General features: G+C 37.6%; 1 protein-coding gene across 3 annotated transcripts; it reads left to right on the forward strand.

Annotated features, from left to right (window-relative positions):
- The first annotated feature begins 262 nt into the window (after positions 1-262).
- On the forward strand, positions 263-22,504 carry MATR3 (matrin 3). Of its 3 annotated transcripts, none has more exons than XM_026858573.1 (14): positions 263-690; positions 8,493-8,554; positions 9,064-9,105; positions 9,364-9,467; positions 11,223-11,275; positions 11,728-11,853; positions 12,422-12,547; positions 12,730-12,900; positions 14,113-14,244; positions 16,116-16,159; positions 16,625-17,015; positions 18,667-19,060; positions 19,659-19,780; positions 21,326-22,390. In XM_026858573.1, exons 1-14 carry the CDS (start codon positions 679-681, stop codon positions 21,374-21,376), a joined length of 1,830 nt encoding a protein of 609 aa, XP_026714374.1. In that variant the 5' UTR covers positions 263-678; the 3' UTR covers positions 21,377-22,390. The 3 variants fall into 3 exon arrangements, with proteins under 3 accessions (XP_026714374.1, XP_026714373.1, XP_026714371.1); XM_026858570.1 differs by lacking the exon at positions 263-690 and adding an exon at positions 742-4,011; XM_026858572.1 differs by lacking the exons at positions 263-690; positions 19,659-19,780 and adding an exon at positions 740-4,011 and having other exon boundaries at positions 21,326-22,504.
- Positions 22,505-25,042: the final 2,538 nt, after the last annotated feature.

Consider the following 25,042-nt stretch of genomic DNA (forward strand, 5'->3'; position numbering starts at 1 on the left):
AGGAACAGGGTACCACAGCATGTAAGATGACAGTGATGCAATAGTGATGCATTTGAGGATAACTCTCAAACTTAGTTTTTGTAAGTATTCCACTCGAATACCTAATGAGGTGTAGGGCAATTTACTGGCTAGCCCACCGACTGCCAACATCATATTCTGTTTTCATCATACAGTTGTCTTACTGTCCCACATCATGCTTTTTCATAAGATTGTCCTTCTTTGTTTCTTTGTCTCGTTCACACACACCCCCCACCCCCTTTCCTGCTTTTTCTGTTTCCCTTTGCTGCTTTCTTTTATGAGCATTTGCAGCAGCACGGTATGGTTATGTAAAACCTCCATGTGTATGTGGGGCCAAAGCATGGCATGTAATCAGGTTCTCTGCAGCCCAGGTCTGTGCCAGGCTGGGATGTGATGGGTTTTGTTCTCTGCTAATCTTTCCAGAGCAGTGGACAATGAACTGCCAATTGAAAATTGTGACAAGAGGATTAGTGAGCATCTGTTCAAAGAGAAAGGGTATTTTTGAAGAGTGGAGAACTTTCCTGATTTAGTGAAAACTTGAATAGTGCAGGTCCTTGCATTAACAAACAGCAGGACTACAGAGCCTTTCCTGACCATGTGGATGTCTGCTGAATCACTGTCAGGGTCTGGTTTGTAAAGCCCTCTGGGATATCTGATTTTATGAAGAACCTAGTAAGTTCAGTTTCAAACCATTCTATAAGTGTGTAAATGAAATGGAAGGAAATTTATCTGTAAAAATGGAAGGAGTAAGGCTTAACATAAAACTGTCATAAAGTACTTTGAAGATTACTGCATGTATGTAAGATGAAACACGGTACCCAGGTGAATATTAGTGTGTCTCATGTTTGAGGTCAAGAGTTGTGTTTTTTTCAATATAGCTCTTAAATTCTTTCTGTTCAGGTGTTCTTTAGTGTGGTCAGCCTGTCCTGGATATCTCACTTAGAATTTGCCTCATCTGCTCTCCCTGTATTCTTGTTTTACTGTTTTTGTCTGAAGCTTTCTGCAGTGCTTTTCTGTCTTCTGACTCAGATACTTTTAAACTTATTTTCATCACCATGTTTCTCAATCTCTTATTCTTAACCAAATGTTTCACAATTAAGCTTGCTTTAAGTGACTCCAACATATGTGGATTTCAAAAGCACAGCTGAAATACAAGTTCAGATGTACTGATAGCAGAATATGCAGCAAACTGTATAGCGGAACTGTATAGCGGTGACTTTTCAATGATGGAATTCTGTGTGGGTTTTGTGTCCCTTATGTATTTCTCATAGAATCCATTATTTTTCTACATAAATGCATAAATTTGTAACACTGCTACCGAGAAAGAAAACCTAAGTGCTTTTCAACTTGAAGTAGAAAAAACTTTATGTGCTGTTGAAACAGGGCTCTGGGTTGAGTAGGAAGTTGGGCTAGAGACATGCTCATAACCTTGACCTTTTTTCTTCTATTTCCAGTACAAGAGAAATTGCCTTCTGCAGAACTGGTCTCTTCAAGGAAAAATCCTTGCTTTCATTTTGTCCTTTCCATTCCTCCCCAAATGTACCTGTTCTCTTAGAAGCCGATTTCATCTGGAACTATGCAATTTGTGCCTGTTTCTTTTTCAAGTGATTATGTATTTTATGTGCATCTGAGTGGCAGTGCTGGAGAAGCAAAACTGCTCTGCAGGGATTTGAGAGGGATTTACCGCATCAGGGACCCAAGAACAGCGTATTCCTGGTGGAATGTTTTCATGTGTGCTGAATTGCTCTAAATTTTGTGTATCTGTCCCAAGGCTGAAAGAGTATGGGGAGAAGTGTTACAGTTTATTTCTGCTCTGCACTAAAAAAAGAATATGAAATACACCCATTGCACTACAAAATATACTGTGGATATTGATACTTTGTTTAGTTAAAAGATGAAGAAAATGCTATTGAACCAAATATTTAAATGCAAGGTTAGTATTTTAGTGGGACACAGGGTGCATGTCTGTCTCTTACAAGTATTGATTTAGGATCTTTAACTACCACATGTGGTCATGGTATCATATTGTCAGGCCTGAATGAAGGGACAAGCATTTTGATGGTAAGAGACTTGGACAATGCTGTGGTGCAAGGCTGGCTGGGGGCGCAGTGCCATCTCCTGACTCACCTAGTGTCTCTTTCTGCAGGAGCAGGGTTTTCCTTGAGTCTCCCATCCCACTACTAAGCCTGACCTTGTTTAGCTTGAGGTCTGCAAGTACAGGCTGATGTCAAGGCTGCAGTATAACAGAGTAAAGAATCACTTCCGAAGTGCTGTTACCCCTATAACTGCAATTTGAGCAAGAGGTCTTGTTTACTTCCTGCAAAATTTAAAACTTATTGTTCTTGTTCACATCTGTCTTCACATCGGTAATTTGAATTTTACTGCATAAAGATTGAATATTATGTTTGGTCTCATTTACCAGATCTTACAGCAGAAACTTTTTGCCCAAACTTCAGTTACTTTTAACTTCCTCTCGTCCTATTCTATGGTGGTATAGGTTTCATTTTCAAATATGTGTTATGTGCCAAAGTCATCTTGGATTCTATGGGCTTAAGTTTTTTTTATGGTCTTCTCATAGAACACAGCACAGTAATGTAGGGTATAAACAAAACCCTTAATCAGTGATCAGGGCTTACATGTTAGTAAACCTTAGATGCTTTCAGACATCCCAAACTTCTGAAATTCACTTGTCTTCAGTATGAAAGTAGGTTTTTGTAGAAGAGTAGTATATCTAGGAAACACTACTGTATTTTTATCTGAAATAATATATGTAGGTTCTGGGTACCTCTTGAATCTGTTAAGTTATGTAATAAAAGCCTTGTAAGATTGAGATCTTTAATGTTTTTAGATCGACATGATGCATAAGTTTAAAACTGCATCTGTTTAAAGGGATTTATGACTAAAACTGCTTGTTTTTCTACAGAATTGTCTGGTGTTTCTCAGCTTGAAGAAGATCTGCAGTCATTATTGATCCTCTTTCTTGGCGTTACCATTTTTGAAGTGAAGCCTAGCTTTCTAGTGTGAGCTCTCTTTTCAGCCATCTTAAAAAAAAAAAAAAAGAAGTTTTTTTGATCCATAAAGTAGACAAACTATAGTTCTACAATGTCCAAGTCATTCCAGCAGTCATCTCTGAGTAGGGATTCACAAGGTCATGGGCGTGACCTCTCTGCAGGAATAGGCCTTCTTGCTGCTGCTACCCAGTCTTTAAATATGCCAGCATCTCTTGGAAGGATGAACCAGGGTACTGCACGCCTTGCTAGCTTAATGAATCTTGGAATGAGTTCTTCATTGAACCAACAAGGATCTCATAGTGCACTGTCTTCTGGTAGTACCTCTTCCCATAATTTGCAGTCTATATTTAACATTGGAAGTAGAGGTCCACTCCCTTTGTCTTCTCAGCACCGTGGAGATGCAGACCAGGCCACTAACATTTTGGCCAGCTTTGGTCTGTCTGCTAGAGACTTAGATGAACTGAGTCGCTATCCCGAGGACAAGATTACTCCTGAAAACTTGCCTCAGATCCTTCTACAACTTAAAAGGAGGAGAGCTGAAGAAGGTTATGGTAGAGATGGCAGATCATCCACACGGGAACCACCGTACAGAGTACCTAGGGATGATTGGGAAGAAAAAAGGCATTTTAGAAGAGATAGCTTTGATGATCGTGGTCCTAGTCTCAACCCAGTGGTTGACTATGACCATGGAAGTCGTTCTCAAGAATCTGGTTATTATGACAGAATGGATTATGAAGATGACAGATTAAGAGATGGAGAAAGGTGTAGGGATGAATCTTTCTATGGTGAGACTTCGCATAACTATCATAAATTTGACAGTGAGTATGACAGAATGGGTCGTGGTCCTGGTCCTGAGAGATCTCTCTTTGAGAAAAAGAGAGGTGCTCCTCCAAATAGCAATATTGAAGACTTCCATGGATTCTTACCGAAGGGTTATCCCCATCTGTGCTCTATATGTGATATGCCAGTTCATTCTAATAAGGTGAGTTATGCACCAGATACTTCTATTTTCCTTTACGTTGTAGTATCTGTTCTGTTTTTATCTATTTCTTTATTTCTATAGCCTGGTTGCTTTTGAAATGATCTGAAAGTTGGTTTGAGAGTGAAAAAGGCACTTGGTTTATTTACAAGGTAATTGTTAACAAACGTTGTAAACCAGGGCTTTACATTAATGTATTTTGTGTGCCCAGATTGCTTAACTTCAAGTCAAACAACTATCATCTACTGGGATATCTTATTTATATTTTACATCTACATGTTCTCTTAACCACAAACATCTGGCATTCAAGCGGTTTTGGGGTGGGTGTTTTATTTTTTTGGGTTTGGGTTTTTTGGCAGTGTATCTACTGTGCTGTTCAGGAAGCCAGTTCAGCTCTCCTCCACATCTATCTTGATTGCTGATTTATATATAGTTAAGATGCATTCTTGCACAGTTCTGCTTTTTCCCTGTCCAAAGGGAAAGAGTTAATGTAGAGCCCTGGAACTTATTTGCAAAAGTAAAAAAACACGTTTTAGATTAGCTCATTCTTGCCTTTTTAATTTCACTTTAACACTCTATCTCATACTATGGCTGAAATTTGTCGTCATTTTTCTCCTTTTCACAACTTTCTTAGACACTTCAGACTCACTTTTTATTGTCACATGTTGCATCTATCCCTGTAGACTCTCCGAGCAATCAGTCTGCTGTTGCAGTATCCTGCTCTGTATTCCTAGTAGTGTTCTGTTCTTGGCTCGCCAGTAGAGTGGATCTTCGGGTATATTCGGTTATGCTGAGACTTCCCTCTTAGTTTATTCATGAGTAGTTCAACTCTCTGCAAAGGTAGCAGGTTACTCAAAATGGCCTGTTTATTCAGACGTTATTTTCAGAGCCTTCTCACTTTCAGCTTTTCCAATTTTACTCATCTTGCTGATTTTCAGTATACTAGGCAATTTAATTGGCTAATTGGCTAATAGTGCCCCTCTTGTCACAATTAGTGGCTAATGAGCTTGAAGGCCTTCAATTGAAAATATAATACATGCTATTACTGTAAAATTGATACAATGTGGAATTGCTGTTACTAACCATTTCTTTACAGTTACCTCTCAAAAAGCGCTGCTTCTGTACATCTAATCTTTTTAAAACACAGGAATTATTCTGTTCCTGCAAGGAAATGATCAAACCAGTTTTAGAGCACACAACTGTATGACTCCGGCTGATCTGACAGTTTATGAACTTGTATTGCTTTAATTACATTGCATACAAAATAATCACAATAATCCGGGTTTCTTGTCTCCTATATTTGACATGTATTTTCATAAAAGGTTTTAAGTGTTAACAGTTTAGATGCCCTGCTCAATTCTGTAAAAGGACTTCATTTGGTTAGATTGCAAACATAAACTTCTGAGGCCCTTGAAGATGGCAACCAGTAATCCTGTAAGTAGGGTTCTTTTTAGCACTTTTTTAAAGCCTTATGGTTCTTAGTTTGCTTTGGTATGCAGATCTATTGAAAGGATATCCAACATGAAGTATCTTTCCAGGTATGAGAAATACCAAGTTCTTTTGACAGCATAACTTACATGGCTGACTTCTTCTGTAACATGTAAACCCATCTTTTTTTTTAGGAACATGCTTTGACTTAAACTGCTAGTACACCATAAAATATTTGAGATTGGATCATCTGTTTCTTATGACCCAAGTTTGGGGTTTGTTTCTAATTTCAGAAATCATGTCACTGCAAGAATTTTTCTCTTTCTCTCCTTTTTTCCTCTGCTTTGCATACCTAATAGTTACAGAATTTCTTATTTTGTCACCTACAAAATTGATTCAAGCAGAAATTTCACTTTTAAAGTAATCTGATCTGAACCAAGACTTACGGAAAGCAGAAAGGGAATGCTTTTTCTTAGCTGGGACAATGTAAACTTACTACTGCAGTATCAAAATCTCATTTTCCCCACCTCCAAATAAAAATATCATAGAAGATTTTTAAAGTGTATGATAAAGCAATCTGTATTTTAAGCCTGAGCAAGAGGTTAAACACCCTTAATGTAACTTAAGCTGGCAGACAGACTAGTCCTCTATTTTTCCTTTTTTAGCAGTGTTCTTAATTGCTTCTTTAATTTGATGTGTATGTATTTTAAGACCCAGTTTGTTTTCTGTCTAATTATGAAGTAAATCGTGCCCCAGTTTTTAGCCATTTTGTCAATCCTGATCCCTTTATCAGGGTATGAGGTGTTAGACGTGGAGGATTGTTTTCCCTGCCAAAGAAAAAGGCTGATGCAACATGAGCAAATGAAGAATTTGGAGGTTAAACACTTGAAGTGGTGATACATCTTAAAGGAAGAACAGGGCCATGTCCCTAATAGAGGGCTATCTAAAATTAGGTGCTTAAGTTTGGCCTAATTTTTTTGAGGAACAGTGTGTCCTCTTGCATCAGTTGAGGGAAGAGGTAATCTGAGTTTTAAAAAACTCTGTTCAGATTTTCTCTAGCTTAACTTCAGGCATTCACGTTAATTAGCATCTGTAAATTAGCATCTGTAAATATCTAGTGCCCTGAAACCTTGGAGGAGTAGTGCTTCAGACTGGGTAGAGGCAGGGATTAAGGGAAAGTCCAGAGTAAGAACTGTATTTAATAAAATGTTAATAACATAGATGAACCAGTGTTCTGAAAACTTTCCTGGGGTGGCGGTTGAAATCCTAATTTATATGTCAGATCTCCCTGTTTTGCCAATTTAAAAGCATTTGAAGTATAATGAAAATTAGATCTCAAATTTTGGCTCTGGTTTGCAGATAACTTCTACTTCAGTTTATAATATTTTTAAATTACGTGCTAAGACAGCTTCAAAGCACATTATATCTAGCATAATCATCCACTGAGGCTTTACAGATTGTGCACCCAAATTTAGAGAGTTTTTTAGTGTTCAAAGGACTGTTTTCTTTAGTGTTGTACTAAAAGAAGTTTTAAACTGAAGAAACTGTTTCTCAGTTTTGAATGTTTCAGGGATAGGTTTGCTTGGGGGGTTTGGTGGGGTTTTTTCATGCTAAATTGCCAGTGTATTTATTATCGTTGCAGAGCCTACATCTTGTCTAGTTAAAAGTGGTGCTCTCATATTACAGCTTCTTGATAAAATGAATGAAGGTTTGATCTTGCTCCACATTATATTCTGTGTGTCATGGAGTAATATTGTAGTGTATCTTAATGGCAGTACTTTGAGAGACTTGAAGCTTTTCTCCTATGTGGAAAGCACAAGGTAGGCATTTAGCATATGGAAACACTACAGGAAGCCTCAGGAGCGTCTTGTATCCAGAAGGATGGCTATAGTGTGGTGGAAATTAAAAACCAGGAAAGATGAGAGGTTAGGAAAAACTAATTTGTGGGTGCTGAGCAGAAATACACATATAAGAGACATGTAAAACAGTTGGCCAGTGCAGTGTACATGTTCACAGTTGAAAACATAGCTGGTAAGAGAAAACCTTCAGTTGTTAAACTGCCCCCCAAAGATCTATAATTGCTCTCGCCTTCATTTCTGTGAATCTAAAGCAAATTTGCCCTGTGTGTCTCTGCTGATCCCTTTGCTTACTGAAGAGCAGCAGAGTGGAAATTAGACTGTGGCTCACAGATGTGCAGCAGTGAAACTTCAAAGTTCTGTCACTTTAGAAATGGAAATGTAGCACAAACTAATGCTGTTACTTGTAAGAATGTAAGGTTATGGAGATCAAGCACCATGTGCCTTGATAAAGGAGGAGTCCCCATGCCTTCTCTCTTGAAATAAATAACCCTTTGTAATCAAAACAGTCTGTAGATAAAAAGTAGAAAACCCTCATTCCTTTCTAGTGCTAAAACCAGAACCAGAAGGAGTTTTACCTGGCTGATTTGTTTTAATTCCATTATTCCTCCTTTGTACCATCTTGATCTCCTTTTTTTTCTTTATTATCCACTTCAAATGGTCATATATTTTTATATTTCACCAGTATACTTGTAGTTTGTCCTAGCTATGCACTTTCATTTCTTTTAGTCTTTCCTTTCTGAATTCCTTGCAATTTCTTGGCTTCTTTATGGTTTTAAAAACTTGAGCATTTAGTTCACGTTAATCTTTAAAAGTCTGAGGAATGAAGCAGAGAGAGTGGAGGAAATTCTAAAATTACTGAAGACAAAAACCCCCTCAGCATCCAGTTCTAAAAGTTGAAATTGCAATGACATGCATGTATGCTGTAGCAGTTATCCCCTGGTAACATTTGCACCCTGAGGCAGGGTCAAGCCCATTGATTGCAAGACATTTTTCATCAGACACCTTTTCACCCAGGTTAGGAGTTGAGGTAGGTCCAATTTCAGTGTCTCTTTAAATCACTACAAAAAGAGATTTTGTTGTCTGTGTACCTGCAAGACTTCAGCTTAGAAGAGAAGATACTGCACTGTACAACATTATTTTGTTAAAAATGGCTTGCCATGTGTGGCTGTTAATTTTTAATTATTTACTTTGCTGCAGGAGTGGAACCATCATATCAATGGAGCGACTCACAGCCGACGTTGTCAGCTGCTGCTTGAAATGTATGAATTTGAAGTACAGTAAATGTTCTTGTGGCATGAGGGCATGTACAACTAAATAATGGTCAATTACATTGCACAAAGCAGGTTTAAAAAACATGCTGTGCCTTGTAGGAAACAAAAACAACATCTTCAGGACAAAAAAGGGATCTTGGTTCCTAACTATCAAATCCTTCTGATACATATGTAAAGAGCTGGATCTTAACAGTTGAGAACCTGGTGTAATTTTTTTTACTAGTCACACCAACTTGTAAATTTTTCTGGTGAAACATACTGTGCGGTTTGAATTATAAATTGGCAGACATGATACATATAGTGTATTAAGTTTCTTATTAAGAATAGCACTTCTGTTCTGTTGATAGATACTGCTCATCTGTCTTGCAGTGGGCAGTATTGCCATGTGTTTTATCTGTATTAAGATGTAACAGTATCACTGCTTGTATGTAAGTTTACCACATAGGTAGAGGAGATTCTGTTTTTCTTACCCTCTTTTTTTTGTTGTTTCTTTTAAGATATCCAGAATGGAATCCTGACAGTGATTCAGGGCATGGAATGTAAGTAGTTATGAATTTTAAAGTATTTGTTAAGAACATCCTCTGCTTCAAGTAAAAAAAAATACCTTTTTATGTGAAACATGCCTCATTTTCTTCAAATTGATACCTCCCTTTGTTTTCTGCTAGCTGAAGAGCAGCAGTAAAAGTAGCTAAAGTTGATACCTCCTTAGATGCTCTGCAGAAATTAGGCTTTTTTTGAGAATGAAAGATTCACGGGTTTTTGGTTTAAAACTAAGATGTGTGTTCCCTTCTCTTTAGGGGTGATCCCTTTATGTTACAGCAGTCCACAAACCCTGCACCAGGAATTCTGGGACCACCACCACCTCCATTTCACCTTGGAGGACCTCCTGTTGGGCCAAGAGGTAACATCAGCAGGCACCTACTTTTACAAGATTTAACTTCTTCATTTTTTTTTTCTTGTTCTAATTTGTTACCAGTGTTTTAGAGCAGTGCAACAACATGGTCACTTTTCAGAGCAGTGGAACTGAAATGTTTTAGTCTGTCCCTGGCCAAAGACTAGTACTCAGATACCACACTTCCACCTTTCTACCATCTGCTAACTACTAGCCACATTATTTTGGCTGTTTTATAACTGTGTTTGATTAATCCACATGTGTTTTAGACTTGTATTTTTTCCTGTCTAGAAGGTTTTTTTTATGTTGGGGGGGGTGGGGGTGGGTGTGAAACTTGGAATAATTCAGTGTCTTGAGTGTTTTCCCCCTTAATTTCAAATTAATTCGGCAAATAAATTTGAATAGTAACTGAGAAATGGGAAGGCAGATGATGCAAGCCTCTTCACAAGAAGGCAGGCTAAGAATCAGGTTCTTGCCTGAAGTTGTTAGGTGTAACTTTTAAATAGTTTGAGTGACTAAAAGAGCAAAACTAATTAATCTGCCAGGATATCTAGGTATGCTACAAGTATTTCAGATACTTTAAAGGAATTTTTAGATGATAGATGCATTCATCCTTGATTTCATTAAAATAATACTGTTACTTTTTCAAAACATCTCAAATTTGACTTTGAGGCAAACTATCTGAAAGGTTTTTTTCAGGTGTTTGCTAGTAAAATGGGCATTATGATAGAATTGGTGTTGGTTTTAGAACCAAAACTAGGCATCTTTTTCAACATCTAAAAACTCAGTTGTAAAAAGTGTATCTTAGTTAAAGAGAGCTCACGTCTTTTGTGTATGGAAATGTTTTGCTATAGTGAATCCTACTCTAAAACAGGAGAGGAGTTTGGGTTTTTTTTCAGCAGGCTTTACTTATTATCTTCTATTTCTGCATATTAGTAAATGCAGCTCTTTCTCTAAAGTTAAACTGAGCAGAATGATCAGGAAGGAGGACTTCAAGTTACAAGAGCTCTGAAATAAATTAACAGCCTGTTGTGGTTTAATGCCAACCAGCAACTAAACACAACATAGCCACTTGCTCACTCCCCTCGCAGTGGGATGGAGGAGAGAATTGGAAGAGTAAAAGTCAGATTTTGAGGGTTGAGCTAAGACAGTTTAATAGGGAAAGCAAAAGCTACCACACACAACCAAAACAAAGTAAGGAATTAATTCACCACTTCCCATGGGCAGGCAGGTGTTCAGCCATCTCCAGGAGAGTAGGGCTCCATCATGTGTAACACTGACTTGGGAAGACAAACACTGTGAACATACCCCTGTCCTCCTCCTTCCCCCAGCTTTACATGCTGGGCATGACACTGTATGGTCTGGGACATCCCAGTTAGGGTCAGCTCTCCCAGCTGTGTTCCCTCCCAGATCCCTGTGCCCCCCAGTCTTCTTGTGAGTGGGCTGGGGTGAGAGGCAGGAAAGGTCTCAACTCTGTGTAAGTGCTGCTCAGCAACAAGTAAAACATCCCTGTGTTACACCAACACTGTTCTCAGCACAAATCTAAAATATGGCCTCATACTAGCAACTGTGAAGAAAACTATCCCAGCCAAAACCAGCACATAGCTTTTTCAGACTGTAATGAAATAATTATTTTTTAAAAACTTGATGTCATTCTAGATTAGTATTACAAGAGACATATATCTCTTAGGAATTTATGGACAGACATTTAATACCAGTCTTATAGGCTGAAGTAAACTTGCTTGTTCTTTTAATTTCTTAAAGGAGCTGGAAATGGAAATATGCAAGGACCGAGACACATGCAAAAGGGCAGAGTGGTTAGTATTAAAAACTTGTTATTTTAAACAAGCCACAGTTTTATTACATACTTTTTGTTTTCATAATATTATTTTTTAATTAATGGATTGTCTTTAAAAGTGAGATTTTAAGATATATTTGTGTGGAAATACTGAAGCTTTGGAATAAGATTGGTGTTTCTTTGTGCCAAGTATTCTATGAAATATTTGTTCCAAAACTCTACAGACTCTATTTAAACATTCTGTTATGATCAAGCTGTGGGATGTGAACATACAGAAAGCAGCTTTGGCATGGCAGGCATCTTCCTCTGGAGATCCCTGGAGGTTCTGTGCCTTTTCTGTACGCATCTTATGTTGGTTACCACTGAAGATTTAAAAAATAAATTAAAAAAAATATACAGCGCCTTTCTTTTTAGGTTAACTGATAGACAACATGTAAACAAGAATGTGTATGTGTGCTCTGTCTTCAATAGGAAACAAGCAGAGTTGTTCACATCATGGATTTCCAGAGGGGAAAGAACTTGAGATACCAGCTGCTTCAGCTTGTTGAACCATTTGGAATAATTACAAATCATCTAATTCTAAACAAGATCAATGAGGTGAGATTAAGCCCTTCAGTGCTGCAGTTGGCACTGCCTGGTGTCTTCAGTATGTGATAACACCTGTGTCATCAAGGTCACAGTCACGTATGTGAAAGTGTGACTAATATGTTTCTTTGCAGAAATGCTATAGTACTGCATTTTAACTTAAATATTACTAGAAAATCCTTCTTGTTGGTTGTTCATAGTTTTCTCAAAAATACAGTATGCTTGCAAATTCTGTTGTTCTAATATTGTCTGAAAACTTAATTGGTCATAGTTTGTTATACAGTGTCATATTTCGAAGTGTGGAAAAAGCCAGTATCATAGAAGAGAAAAACCAGGAAGCAATTGAATGTTCTGAATCCAAATCTAGGTGGAGTGTAAACAAACGAAATAGTTCTGTTTGTGCACCTAAATAAAGTATGTGATATTTATGCCAAGTTCTGCAGGTCAGTTAGTGTTGTAAACAAAAGGCAGTTTTCATTTTTCATGCAGCTCTTTTTATGGGAAAGCAAGGAAGAGCTTGAGATTTTAAACAAAAATAATAATTCTTGAAAGTGAAGCTCTTGTTTTTATATAATTTCAGGCATTTATTGAAATGTCAACCACTGAAGATGCCCAGGCTGCAGTAGAATACTATTCAACAACACCTGCGCTGGTGTTTGGTAAACCAGTCAGAGTCCACTTGTCACAGAAATACAAAAGAATAAAGGTAAAAGTCTTCTGCTTTTTTTTAGCTTTTTTTTTTTATCTGGGACAGTCAGTGTTACTAGGTCATTGTATTTCAGTTTTCTTAATTTATGTACTTCTCAGCTGTATCAACTTAAGAGACAGTCACCCATGTATATTTTATATAGTATATACTTAAAAAAAAGTATTCCCTCTTAATTTCAGAAACCTGAGGGTAAACCTGACCAAAAAACTGAGCCACCAAAACCAGAACTTGGTCGTGTGATTCACCTCAGCAATTTACCTCATTCGGGATACTCTGACAATGCAGTACTCAAACTGGCTGAACCATATGGAAAAATTAAGAACTACATCCTCATGAGAATGAAAAGCCAGGTAACTGACCATAGGAATGTTTACATGTGTGAACATTTGAAACTAAGATTTCTAACTGGGAAGAAATGCTGTGCTGTTAATTGGTGCATGTGTAGATTCCTGCTCTAGCAGATATGAAAATTATTAGCAAAACACCACCTACATAGACCTCTATCTAGCTTGCTGTGAAATGTTACTGTAATCTGACCTGCTTTAAAAGAAATAGGCCTCAGCTCTGAAGAAGGTATACTTAGCTTTCAGGCTTATTTCTTTTGTTGTGCATATTTCTAGGAGTCTTGGAACTTTAAGTCTGAAAAAACACTACCTATGAAACTAATCAAAAGCAGCCCTGCTGTGACTCTGTAACATTAAAAAATGATGTTTGAAGATAGTGCATTGCATGTGTATAGTGAAATGCTTTGGATGTGCATGTACATGATTTCTATAAATACACAGGTGTTTAAAATATTTAGTTCTTGGGGTTTTTTTTTCAGCTTTGCTGTCCCAGTTTGTTGCTCCCTTGAGTTAAATAGGAAATTCCAGCACTACTTCAGAGATGAGTGCCTGAATCCCCTAATACCACAGCTGTGAAGTGAAAAATTACTAGAATATTGTATGACCCCTAGGAAGTCCTCCCTGACCTTATTTCTCTAGAAAAATAAAATCCTTTGCTGTCCGAGTTGAATGCAGAAACAGCTTTCTTCTGCATGCCAGTGATACTCTATACCAAATGTGTTTTTAAAATCTTATACATCAAACTTAGTGTGTCATAGGCTTGTTTCTTGGAGGAACATCTTGCAAAGCAGGTCTTACAGACCAGCAGTAACAGCCTTTCTGTTTCAGGCTTTTTTCAAAAAATAAAACTAGGGTAGTTTCTTAGCTACCCTGGAATTCCCAGATACTGAAGCACCAAATAAATTAATTTCATTGTCCAGATGCTTTTTATTTGGAATCATATTTTACTTTATGGTGACCTTTTTTTGCAGGTTATTTAAATGCCCATTGTTTAACTTCAGAGCTTTCTATGGGACAGATAATACAGAATTGAAAAGCTGGGGTAGATAGAGCACTTTGGTAAACTTCTAAAAGTATGGCTAACTTGAGAGGATGGATATAGCTCATAATTTTGTTTTAGCATTTGGATGTGCTGCATTTTAAATTAAGTAGTTTTGCCTACAAAAGTGTTGTGTATTTTATACCTGTTTAATGTGTGTTGTGTTAAATCTTTCTCAGGCTTTCATTGAGATGGAGACAAGAGAAGATGCTTTAGCTATGGTTGAGCATTGTGCCAACAAAGCTCTTTGGTTCCAAGGCAGGTGTGTGAAAGTGGATTTATCTGAAAAATACAAGAAACTGGTGTTAAGGGTAAGTAGTGGTTTTGGTCTTTTAGTTGTAGCTGAAAGTGTAAAGTGAAGTATAAGACTGCTATCGCTTACTGAGAATTTAATGCCAATTGTAAAATGGAAGGATTTGCTTTAGTATTTTGTGGCTACTTAAGTGCAGATACTTAGCGTTGAGTGTGGTGTTATGAGGCTTAGAACAAAGTTAAAGATTAAACAAAACCCAACTAGTAGAATCCAGATTTTAGAGTAATTGGTGTACATTTTTATTAAAACTTATCCATTTAGTATGTTCTGTAATGTGGGTTCCTTTTTCCTCACCCTCCTCTGAAAATGGCCGTTGAGTAAAATCAAGCTGGGTGGCAGAACTATGTACTCATACATTGTGGTGTTAATTCTTGGCTTTTCTTTTCACAGCTGCTGGTCAGTTTGTCCATTTTGTTGTATGCATACTGTTGTGAACAACAACAAAAAAAATGTTATTAGGGATGCCTTTTTAAACTACGAAGTATTACAACAGAATGTGTTTCTTCTGTTGGATGCCATCCAAAACCTTTTTTTCTTTAGCACCAGAAAGCTTCTTGATCCCTGTTGGGGATGCTAACCCCAGCTACCTAGATAGGTTGATTGTCTTATGATCTAATTTTTAAGAATAAGCTTTTTCAAAACTTAGAATGTAACTGCACTTTTGCATGTGCATTTCATATCAAGGGGGAAAGGTGTGTGAGCTGGCACAGGCAAGACACAGGAACAACCACAAAACTACAGATGAAGTGCAAAGAATAAATTTATTCTCACTACGTCATGACCCTGGGGATCTCTGCAACAGCACCCAGGCAGGAGTGCAGGCACCGCAGAGCTCGGTCCTTGCTAGCCAGGAAGAGGAGAAGAAAGAGAAGATCTCGAACCTGCTGTCTTCGCCTGTATATATCAGGAATTTTTGCAAACATGGTTTTCCAGTGTGCTTTGATCTTTCCCACAACAAGGCAGGAATCTAAGGATGTTCAATAAGGGGCCTCTGACTCTATCACAGGGCATGTGTTATCGAAACACAGATGTTCTAGTTGCCCAATGTAAAAAAAATAAACAAGTAGTATGATACCTGTGTTTCTCTACACCCTAGCTACAAGTCACTCCAGCATGTTTACAAGTCTCCTTGCCAATCTTCCATTATATTCCCACAGAAGAGTTGGCTGGTAGTTTTTTGGGGGGGTTTTGACATAACACCAGGCTGCCACTCTTGCAATTATAAGACTATTCTTCATCAGACTAGGACACTAGGTAGAAAGGCAGGAGAAATCTGAACTGTCAAGCTGTCTCAAACATAAGCTTTCTATTGTGGAGTATGAAGAAATCTTACTATTGCACATGATCATGCACTGATAATGAACACTTCGTGGCAAATTCAAATACTTAACCAATGCACTGAATAGTTTTCCATGTTACTGCCACACCAGTGGCATTTCCTGTTCAGTAACTCATAAATAAGTGAAATGTTGTGAGCCTGCTAAAGCTTTCCATGTAGCTCAGTACTAATGATAGGGAGAAGAGTATGGATTAAGACTGATTTGTGCCATTGCCTGCACCACAGTGTATGAGTTCATAAACAAAAGGGGAATTATATGTGACTTTTTTTGAGCAGGACATCCCATTTGGCTTGTACTGAATAACTGATAATTACTGTGAATAAATACATTGGCTTTCTTTGGTTGGTATGGTCATGTCTAAGATAATAGCAGTTTATTAGTTGGTAGGTGGGCGTGGTAAAAGAATACCCGTGGATTAATGTAACTGGAAGTGTGTGGCTAGGTTGTGTGGTCTGGTCTGAATTGGTGTTGCAACAGTTGTATAAAAAATAACTCTATTGTGACTTAAATTTTTTAAATTTTATTTTAGATTCCAAACAAAGGAGTTGAACTGCTGAAAAAGGATAAAACTAGGTAATTTCCTATTGCTAAAGCATGATGTTTAAAAGAAATGTGAAAATACCTTATCCAGAATATAGAAATTATGCAGAAGGGAGGCAAGCTCTGAGATAAAATTGTTGTTTGTTGTGCCTTGAGATGAACTGTTTCTGATATGCTACCTACCCTCTTCCTCTAATAATGGAGATTTCACAGCCTCTTCAGGCTCCTCAGGAAATCTTTTCCAGTCATTAATTAGCCTTGCCTTCCTGCAATTTAAACCCATGAGCAGTTGTCCTTTCTTGTAAGGACAGTCAGTCCCTCCTTGCAGCAGCCTTTTGCATCTTTGAGAAATGGCATCGTTCAAGGTTTCCCTCAACCTTCCATTTTCTGAACTAAAACACAGTCGTTTCCAGGCTTGTCTATAAAAATGACCTACCTTTTTTTTAGTCATTTCTGGGCTTTTCAGGTTTACAAGCAAGTATTCTTTGTCCTTTACAGAAAGAGAACATATTCTCCAGACAGCAAAGATTCTCCAAGTGATAAGAAGTCTAAAACAGATGCTACTCAGAAACCTGAAAGTGGCAATGTAGAAGATAAAGTGAAAGAGGAGAAACAAGATGATGCTGCCGAGCCATCGGGCACTAAGAGTAGTGAACAGGCAGACCAAGATGAGCCTAGTTTACTCCTTGAATCTGAAGATGAGTTGCTAGTGGATGAGGAGGAAGCAGCAGCACTGTTAGAAAGTGGCAGCTCAGCAGGAGATGATGCAGATGTTGCAAATTTAGCAGATGTGACTACAGAAGAAAAAAAGGACACAACTGATGATGTGACCGTAAAAAATGAGGGGAATGTTGTGGCCAATCCAGCAGCAAAGAAAAAGCTTAAAAAGGTAATCATATAGCAAGGTACCTAAGTATGGAAAACCCTGTGTAACTTCAGTAGCACACTACGGTACATTCTATTTCAGATCTTTTTCTGTGGGTCTTTAAAACACATGCATGGCACATCTGTCTGAAGAGAAACAGCTGTTAAAGTTCCTGTGAAGAAAATGGAAGAACCCATTGGATGCAACTTGCAAATGGAGTCAGTTATAAGTCACTGTTTCTGTTTTGACAGAAACTGTTAACCTTCTACCCATGTCGCTTCCTGGGGTTTTTCTTGCCTTTCTCTTCACCCCTTTCTTTGACTTAATACTAACCAGCCAGGAACTATTTCTCCTAAGCATTTTCTTGTGAGACTGGCTGTAGTTACTCTTTTGAGCACAGAGCAGAACAGTGGCATTCAAAAAACTATTTATCTGGGACTTGAGGCTATTCTAGACTTGGACGAAATTGTATGTATGACTACATTTTATTTTTAGCCAGAACAGTAGGCAAGTCCATTTGTGATTAGATAAGGTCCATTTCCAATTGGACGGGGGGGTTCAAGGTGTCCTCACTTGTAGGCTACTTACTGTGAATTTCCTTTTTATCACCAGATGATCCCACACTCATGGTTTTTATGTCCTACTAGCTGCTTTTTTCAATCATGCTCAGTTATGTGGAGTAGCATGCAAAGGTTTAGTATCTTTATGAAATTGGTATGTTGTCTTGCAACAAAGTAAGGCATGTTCCTTATTCTTAATGAATGAAATGTGCATGGTTTTCAATTTTGGGGGATCCTTCTATCAGAAAGCTAGGTATATGGTGGTGGGATTAATACTGCCAATGCAAATGGCAGTGGTTACTTGTTATTATGTGGGGTATGTTATGATAAACTGCCTCAAAACCCAAACTTGCTTCCTTGAAGACCTACGTTCTTAGAGCACAGATATAAAGCTAATGCTGTTTTAGTACTACTCAAGGTTGCTGTTAAGCATGTGGAATACTGATGTCTCCATATCAGCAGGAATGTTCAACACAAAAACAAAAATTGTCAGACTCACTGTCTTTTAATGAAGCTGGATTTTAAAAGACTTCCGTGGGTTTGGTGGTTTTGGGGTTGGTTTTGGTTTGGTTGGTTTTTTAAAATGCAAAAGCTCTAAGCTTTCCACTGGTTGAAAAAAGAGCTCTTAATTTTTTTTAAATGAACTTTCATACTATTAGTGAGCATGGAATTGTTCTTGTGAGGTTTTACCTTTTACATAGGCATAAATTTGAGGATCTTGTGGGACTGTCTTTAGAAACAAAACTTGTGCATTCCAAAATGACTTCCACTTAAAATACTTATGTTAGAAGGACTTTCAAAGTAAGAATATTAAAAATAGTGAAATTTTCAAGTTGAAGATCCCATGTTGATATGATAAAAAGTGGACCCTCATGATGAAAAAAAAAATTCTGAAATTGAACACTTGATTCTGGGACAGTGGAGTACATTTTAAAAGAGCTTCTTAGACTTCTGCATGCTTGAGTAACATTTTGAATGAGTGGGGTAGGTCTTGAAGGAAGGATTTGAGCATTTTTCCAGGGAATTTGGCGAAGATGTTTCTCTTCTGAAACTTAAGACAATTTGAGGGAAACGTTTAAGAATAAGCTGACATAAGGAAAACGTTTTCTCAACAGCGATACGTGGGTGGCTTTCCGCGGAGCATGGAAGGTTTTGTCACTCTAGATGAGGTTGGTGATGAAGAAGACTCGGATCATCAAAAACTCCGCAAGTCAGGTTTGGCAGTAAAATCTGCTGGCAAAAATGATGATAGTTTGGCAGAAATCAAGGTAGACAAGATCGAGGAGCCAGAGCAGGAAAACGAAACGTTAGAAAATGGAACCAAAACCGAAGACAATTTGAAGGCTGAAACTGTTGAAGCTTCTGATACCACAGCAGCACAGGATACTGAGAAGAATGCCCATGAAAATACAGACACCCAGGATGAACAGGAAACAAAGAATGTCCAAGAGAAATCTCTTATTCCAGATGAATTTAGGATTGGACCATACCAGCCAAACATTCCTGTTGGTAAGGCTACTTGCATTTCTTTTCAAATACGTGTCTCTGCATTGCAGTAGCATTTCTCATTTCATTTGACTTTTATTTCTGGCAACACATTGCCTCTGAGCCTTTCATTTTAGGGCTTCCCACTCTTTTCCCTTTCTTCACTCTTCCCCTACCCCTAGTATTTTCATTCTTTTTTACCTTATTCTCATACAGTTCTCCATAACACTTTCCTTAGGCAGAAATTAAATTGGAAGAGGTATATTTCAGCAACACAAGTTCAATTAATAGCACAAATCACAGTAGTGGTAATAGTTTAGCTTCATCCTAAATACTCAGAACTCAGAAACTGATCACAGAACGTTGTTAGTTCTTATGAAGGAACCAATAAAATGGACCCTTAATCTGAAAGTTTGGTTTTAAATTTAAAAAAAAGCCTGCACATATTTAGTTATTACTAGGCCCTGGCTTGACTAAACTAAAACAAGGACTTTTAAAGATAAAGCAGCTTTTAATGTAAAGTGACTTACGGTTTTAAGATTTAGCTGAAATGACATATGACATTAAAAGAAATGATGTAGAGTAGATCTCTTAGTTTATTTTGTGGTGTTTACTTCTCTAGGTGTGAATTATGTGGTACCCAAAACAGGGTTTTATTGCAAATTGTGTTCCCTGTTCTACACAAATGAAGATGTTGCAAAAAAGACCCATTGCAGCAGCCTTCCTCATTATCAAAAGTTGAAGGTAAGGCAAAAACTTGTTCATTTTAAATGGCGTGATTCTTTCCTGGGGAATAGATCTGAATGAGACTGGACTGAGGAGAAAAAACAAAAAAAAACCAACTTTCAGGAAGTGGAAATTGGCTTATTCTATAATTTAAGTTAGACCTCTCCAAAACTTCATCTTGTGAAAATAATACACAGGATACACATTTTAAAGATGGGTTCCAGCATTTTTTTGTAAATTTGGATTAAAGAGGGCACTCTGATTGGAGTAAAGGCCAGGCGTAGAAGTAGTGGTGCAGAGTAAATACAGATGACTCAGATCCCTTCCAGTTGTCCTTTGAGAATGTTTTTAACCAGTCAAATAGCTTAAGCTGAAATTTTTATAGATTTAAAAATCCATATTTGCAACTTCTGATTTTGTGAACATGTTTTACAATTTCTAATTGGATTAGGTATCACATGATTGCATGGCATGAATAATGCTGCTGCTGTATCTGTATACTGTGAGCTGCTTTTAAATATCACTTCCAAGAAAGGGAAATCCTAAACAAAATTCTAATAATCAGTGTTCACATAAATTGATTTCATATCAGTTGGTTGTTGAGCTGAAAACAAACCCCAGGGGTTCCATAGAAAAGAAGGTGGCATCTCAGACTCAAAGCGTTTGCTTGCTTCCTTGCAATAATAGGGAACCCTAAACAAATACAGGGCCCTGGAAGGCAAATGGCACAAATAAATGTCACAAAGTAAACAACATTATGAAGGAATAGATCAGAAAATCAGTTACCATGCAGAGTCTTGTAGTAAGAAAAACCCACCTCATCCATCACCCATAGCTTTTTTTTTTTCTTTTTTTCCATTGAGGTATCTGATTATGAGACTTCAAAGACTTAATATAAAAGGGGAAGTGGGGGAAATAGTCCCAGTTTATGAACTTTATCACTTCAGTGAAACATTATTTGAGTTGCTTTTTCCATGCCACAAATGACTAGCAAGCTGCTCTTGAATGACTTTGTAACACTGGTGTGGTTTTAGAATCAGGGAGGGAAGGGGGGGGCACGCAGCTTTTGTTTCACAATGGCAAGGCACTTCTCTATCTGGGAGTCTAGTTCACTTTGAGAGCAATGAGTAAATAAACAGATTAATTGATATTACTACCAGATGTCATGAAAATTATAACAAATTCCTTAAACTTCAAAAATAACCCTTCTTTAGGGAGGGGAGATATTTTGTCCCTGGCTTTATAGATGGCTAATGCCAACCAGGTAAGTGGCACAATTGCTGTCACAAGTCCATGACAAAATTGAAAGTAATTCTCCTGGCTTGCCTGCCTGAGAGGAAGGTATTAACGGCAGGCAGGGGCTGCCATTTGGTGTTCACTGGTGGCGAGCTGTAAAATGTGGTGCTTCAGAGGGGCTCCACTCAGTATGTTGGAGAAGTGCCAGTCTTGTAGTTATGACCTTTGCAGTTAATACCTGAAAATTGGATTTCTGTTTCTATTATTCATGCTGTGACTGAGAAACTCTTTAAATATATCTAAAATACGATTGCTTTCTTTTAACAGAAAATTCTGGATAAAATGGCAGAAGACCACAGGCAAAAGAAAGAAGCTTAAAAGGAAGGAAGGATGTAAGGAAAACAGTGGCTTTGTTTTTAATGTTAATCTTTTTTAAAAGCAGTACAAGTAGTAGATGGAAATACTGTATTCTTTTTTTGGTTTAGTGAAATACAGTAGGCATTATAGGTCTGTTCATGTGTTAAATGTTGTAGCAAAAAGCATATGCTGTTAAGTTAATGACAAAAAGTTTGTTCTTAATGTGAGAATGGCAACAAGTTTTTGTTTTGACACTTCAAGCTATTAAAGAAAAAAATCTTGCACCCTCGTGGATAGCTCATCTATGGGAAGAAGACCATTTAAGTGAAATTTACTGCTTTCAAGCTTCAGAAATTGTCTTTCAATTCCATTCTCAATAAAAAATAAAAAGTAACACTGTATTTTTATTTTATCTAGAACATTCCATATTTGTCTGAGCCTAGCAGATATTTAATTTTGAGTAAGGCTGTCATTGCATTTCACTTTTGAGACGTCTTTAAATGTAAGTTGCATTTTTAAATGTCGAATTGCAGTTTCTTTTAATGTCATTGCTGTTGTATAGCAAATAGAAAAATTAGTGATTAGTCAGCTTTACAACTTTGTGATTTTTTTTTCTAAGCTCTTGATAGACTTCCCTATTCAGCTATTCCTTGTATTTTTAGTGAAAAGTAAATGCCCATTCTCCTCTGACCAGTATTATTTCCTTGAGCTCTTCCTGCTTTTACTTGAATCTTGTAGCTGTCATACATCTCTAGTATATTCAGAAGCAGCATTTCAGTCCTGAAATGTAAAAAGGTATCTTTATATTCTTCACATGTAATTTTTTCATACCTGCATTTTAAAATTGTTTTGGTTAAAATCTGGTTTTGTCAAAAATCTTTAGAACTGTGCTCTTAATGTACCTGCACATGTGAGATGTGAACAGGAATTTGCATGTGTAACCTGTGTTTATCTGTAGTTTTTGTTATTTACTGCTTATTTGTGAATTCAGGTTACTAAAGTGATTTACCAATAAACAAAGCTAGGCAACAGTAATTTGTTATAGATGTTTGGCATGTTAACCAATGTGTCTACTGAACTCTTTACTCCTGTGTTCATGATACCACACTGAAACTCTAGCTGTCTTTTTAAAATTTGCATGTTTTAACACCTGTGATTTAGCAGCTTACTGCATAACTTTCTTTCTCTTTCCTAAAACCTCTTTTGTTTCCAAACAAATTAAAATATCACTTGTTAAAACACTGGTAGGTATATTCTGCTGACAGTTTTTATTTCTTGAGTTTTATGGTATTTTCATCAAAGCTGAAGTTCAAGCTACATATCACGTTAATGTGCATAAACTGACTAGGGACAGTTCCTTCAACCTGAGCCTCATGGTCAACAGGGAGACTGCAGTGCTAAGAGAGGTTTTCAAATGTAAGAGGATGAATCTTGATGAGTTCATTTACTTAAGCAGACAGACACAAGATGGTGTGTTTTGTGGAAGTAAAGTCTTGTAACTTTCTGTTGTTGCACCCTCAAAAAAGGGAAGGTGTGAAATCCCTTTTGTGCAAGAATTAAGTATAACTTTCAACATCTCATACTATGGTGGTAGCAGTTTCTCTGGGGATTTGGTGTAATGGTGAAACGTTAATAAGCAGCTACGGCTGCAAACTTTTATTTAAATAGCATATCCACATTATAAAATCTTACCGTGCAGTGACTCATACTTGCACTTTTACAAAGATAAGTTACTGCTTTGTACATGGCACTCATTAATATGCAAAGTTTTGTTTGTGTTTGGATTAAATTGATTAAATGTAATGCAGTGATACATCTTAAAATGACTCTACAGCTTTCCTAGGCCCCTGAAAAGTGCAAGCAACAGCTGCCCTGCAGTCAGTTCTATTTTGACTAGTCACAAGGATGTACTTGGACTGCCACTTGCTTATGATGACATTTGTCATTCATCTGTCTATAAGAGGCTGCTCAGTTCATCAGCCAAGCAGAGGATGTGACTTCAGAGCACTCTGGCCATGTTTGGCAGTCATCCCCTGCTCTCTGAAGGTGGTACATAAAAATTTATTCTGAAGGTCTCTACCTCCCCCAAGCATTTTAAGTTTCATTACAACATGCAGTTAAGATTAACATATTAAAGTACTACAGGTCTGTATGTCTTCTTTTTAAAGTAGCCTTTCCTCAGCTATTACCCTGCATCTTAAATAGCTGTGTAGTTCACTGATCTTGCACCTAGTGTCCTTTCCCTGTTGTAAATGCTAACCTGTGTAACTGCCAGAGATTGAACTGTTGAAGAATGTTGCATCATGTTTGGTGTCTAAACAAAGAATTCCCAGGCATAAAGAGACTGTGGCATAGTTGAACTTAAGAGTAAAACAAGTTTCAACACTCAGTTTCTGGTATCAGCAGATGCCTAATGCGTATACTTCCAAAATATACTGATATATGTACACTTCCAATATATACTGATAAACTGCATCAAATCTTCACACCTGTACATGTGCAATATGATGCTTTTATCTGTCAAAATAGTCAAACCTAATCTGCTTCTGAAAAAGTTGTCTGTTTACATGCAAAGGGCAGGGAAAGAATACATGCCTTACACTAATTTCTGGTGAAGGCATCAGAATAACTTGATCTTGAGGACAGATGCCAGGAACACTTCGGTGGCAGATTGATTATGTGGTATTACTAGGGGCTGCTTACTCTTTGGAAATAATTATATCTGTAATGTAAAGGGGTGATGAGAAATCATGGGACTAGAGTGAAATATTAGACAGGCTCTGCAGTTTAGATGCCAGCTTTCATACATTAATTTCAACTCAGAAGAGTACCCAGAGAGGCTGTTAACCACTTTGCCATGTGTGTAGTTCAGCACAGTGGTGCAACACAAGCTCTGGCTTCCTGAACACTTGGAAACAAGAAGAAAGAGAAGCCTCCATTATAGATGAGAAAGTGTGTCATTTATTAAAAAAATTGGAAACAGTTGTGGAAATAAGAGTAGTAAGAGCGTAGTAGGTTGTTTTGTTTGGGTTTTGGTTTTTGTTTTTTTTTGTAAGGATGATCGTTGCAGGGGTATTTTAAGGTTAGAGAAAGCTCTTGGGGCCTGGAAACATGTCAGTAGTGGTGACCAGGAAAATCAGTATAAACTGTCCCCACAAAACCTAAGAAAACCCAGATTTTCTGTAGAGTTGGTTAGCCCTTACTAAAATTTAGGAGGAAGGAAGTAAAGGTCTGAGCAGAGAAATGTTAATGCAATTGTTATCCTTAGATAGCCCCTTTCCTGCTTAGAAGGCTGCCTACGTGAGTATTTTGATAGCACAGGACACTTTCCAGGCAAACAGGTGGTGTAATGCAAAGAGCTAAGCAGAGCAAGTTGGTCTGTACATTGCTAGCTCACTAACTTCTTGAGTCTGAAAAAATCTGCTCAGGTGTGGGGACTCTTCAACCATTAGTGGATTTCAGGGTTGTCCAAGGTTACTGTGCAACTTAGTCCACAGTAACATACACTTTTGGGCTTTGCAGTTGCACATGGAGACATTTTTCTGCCATACATTTCCCAACTTGCTGTGGGGGCAGATTTCCTGCTTTTTGTGGTCGTGAGCTTACAAGTCCGTGGTACTGAGGCAGGCACTGAGTGGAGGTGGTTTGGCCACACTGTGTCTTGACTCCAGATCAAGTCAGATTGTG

Source organism: Athene cunicularia, assembly GCF_003259725.1.
Source record: "Athene cunicularia isolate RWA chromosome 13 unlocalized genomic scaffold, athCun1 chr13_part1, whole genome shotgun sequence".
NCBI lineage: Eukaryota > Metazoa > Chordata > Aves > Strigiformes > Strigidae > Athene > Athene cunicularia.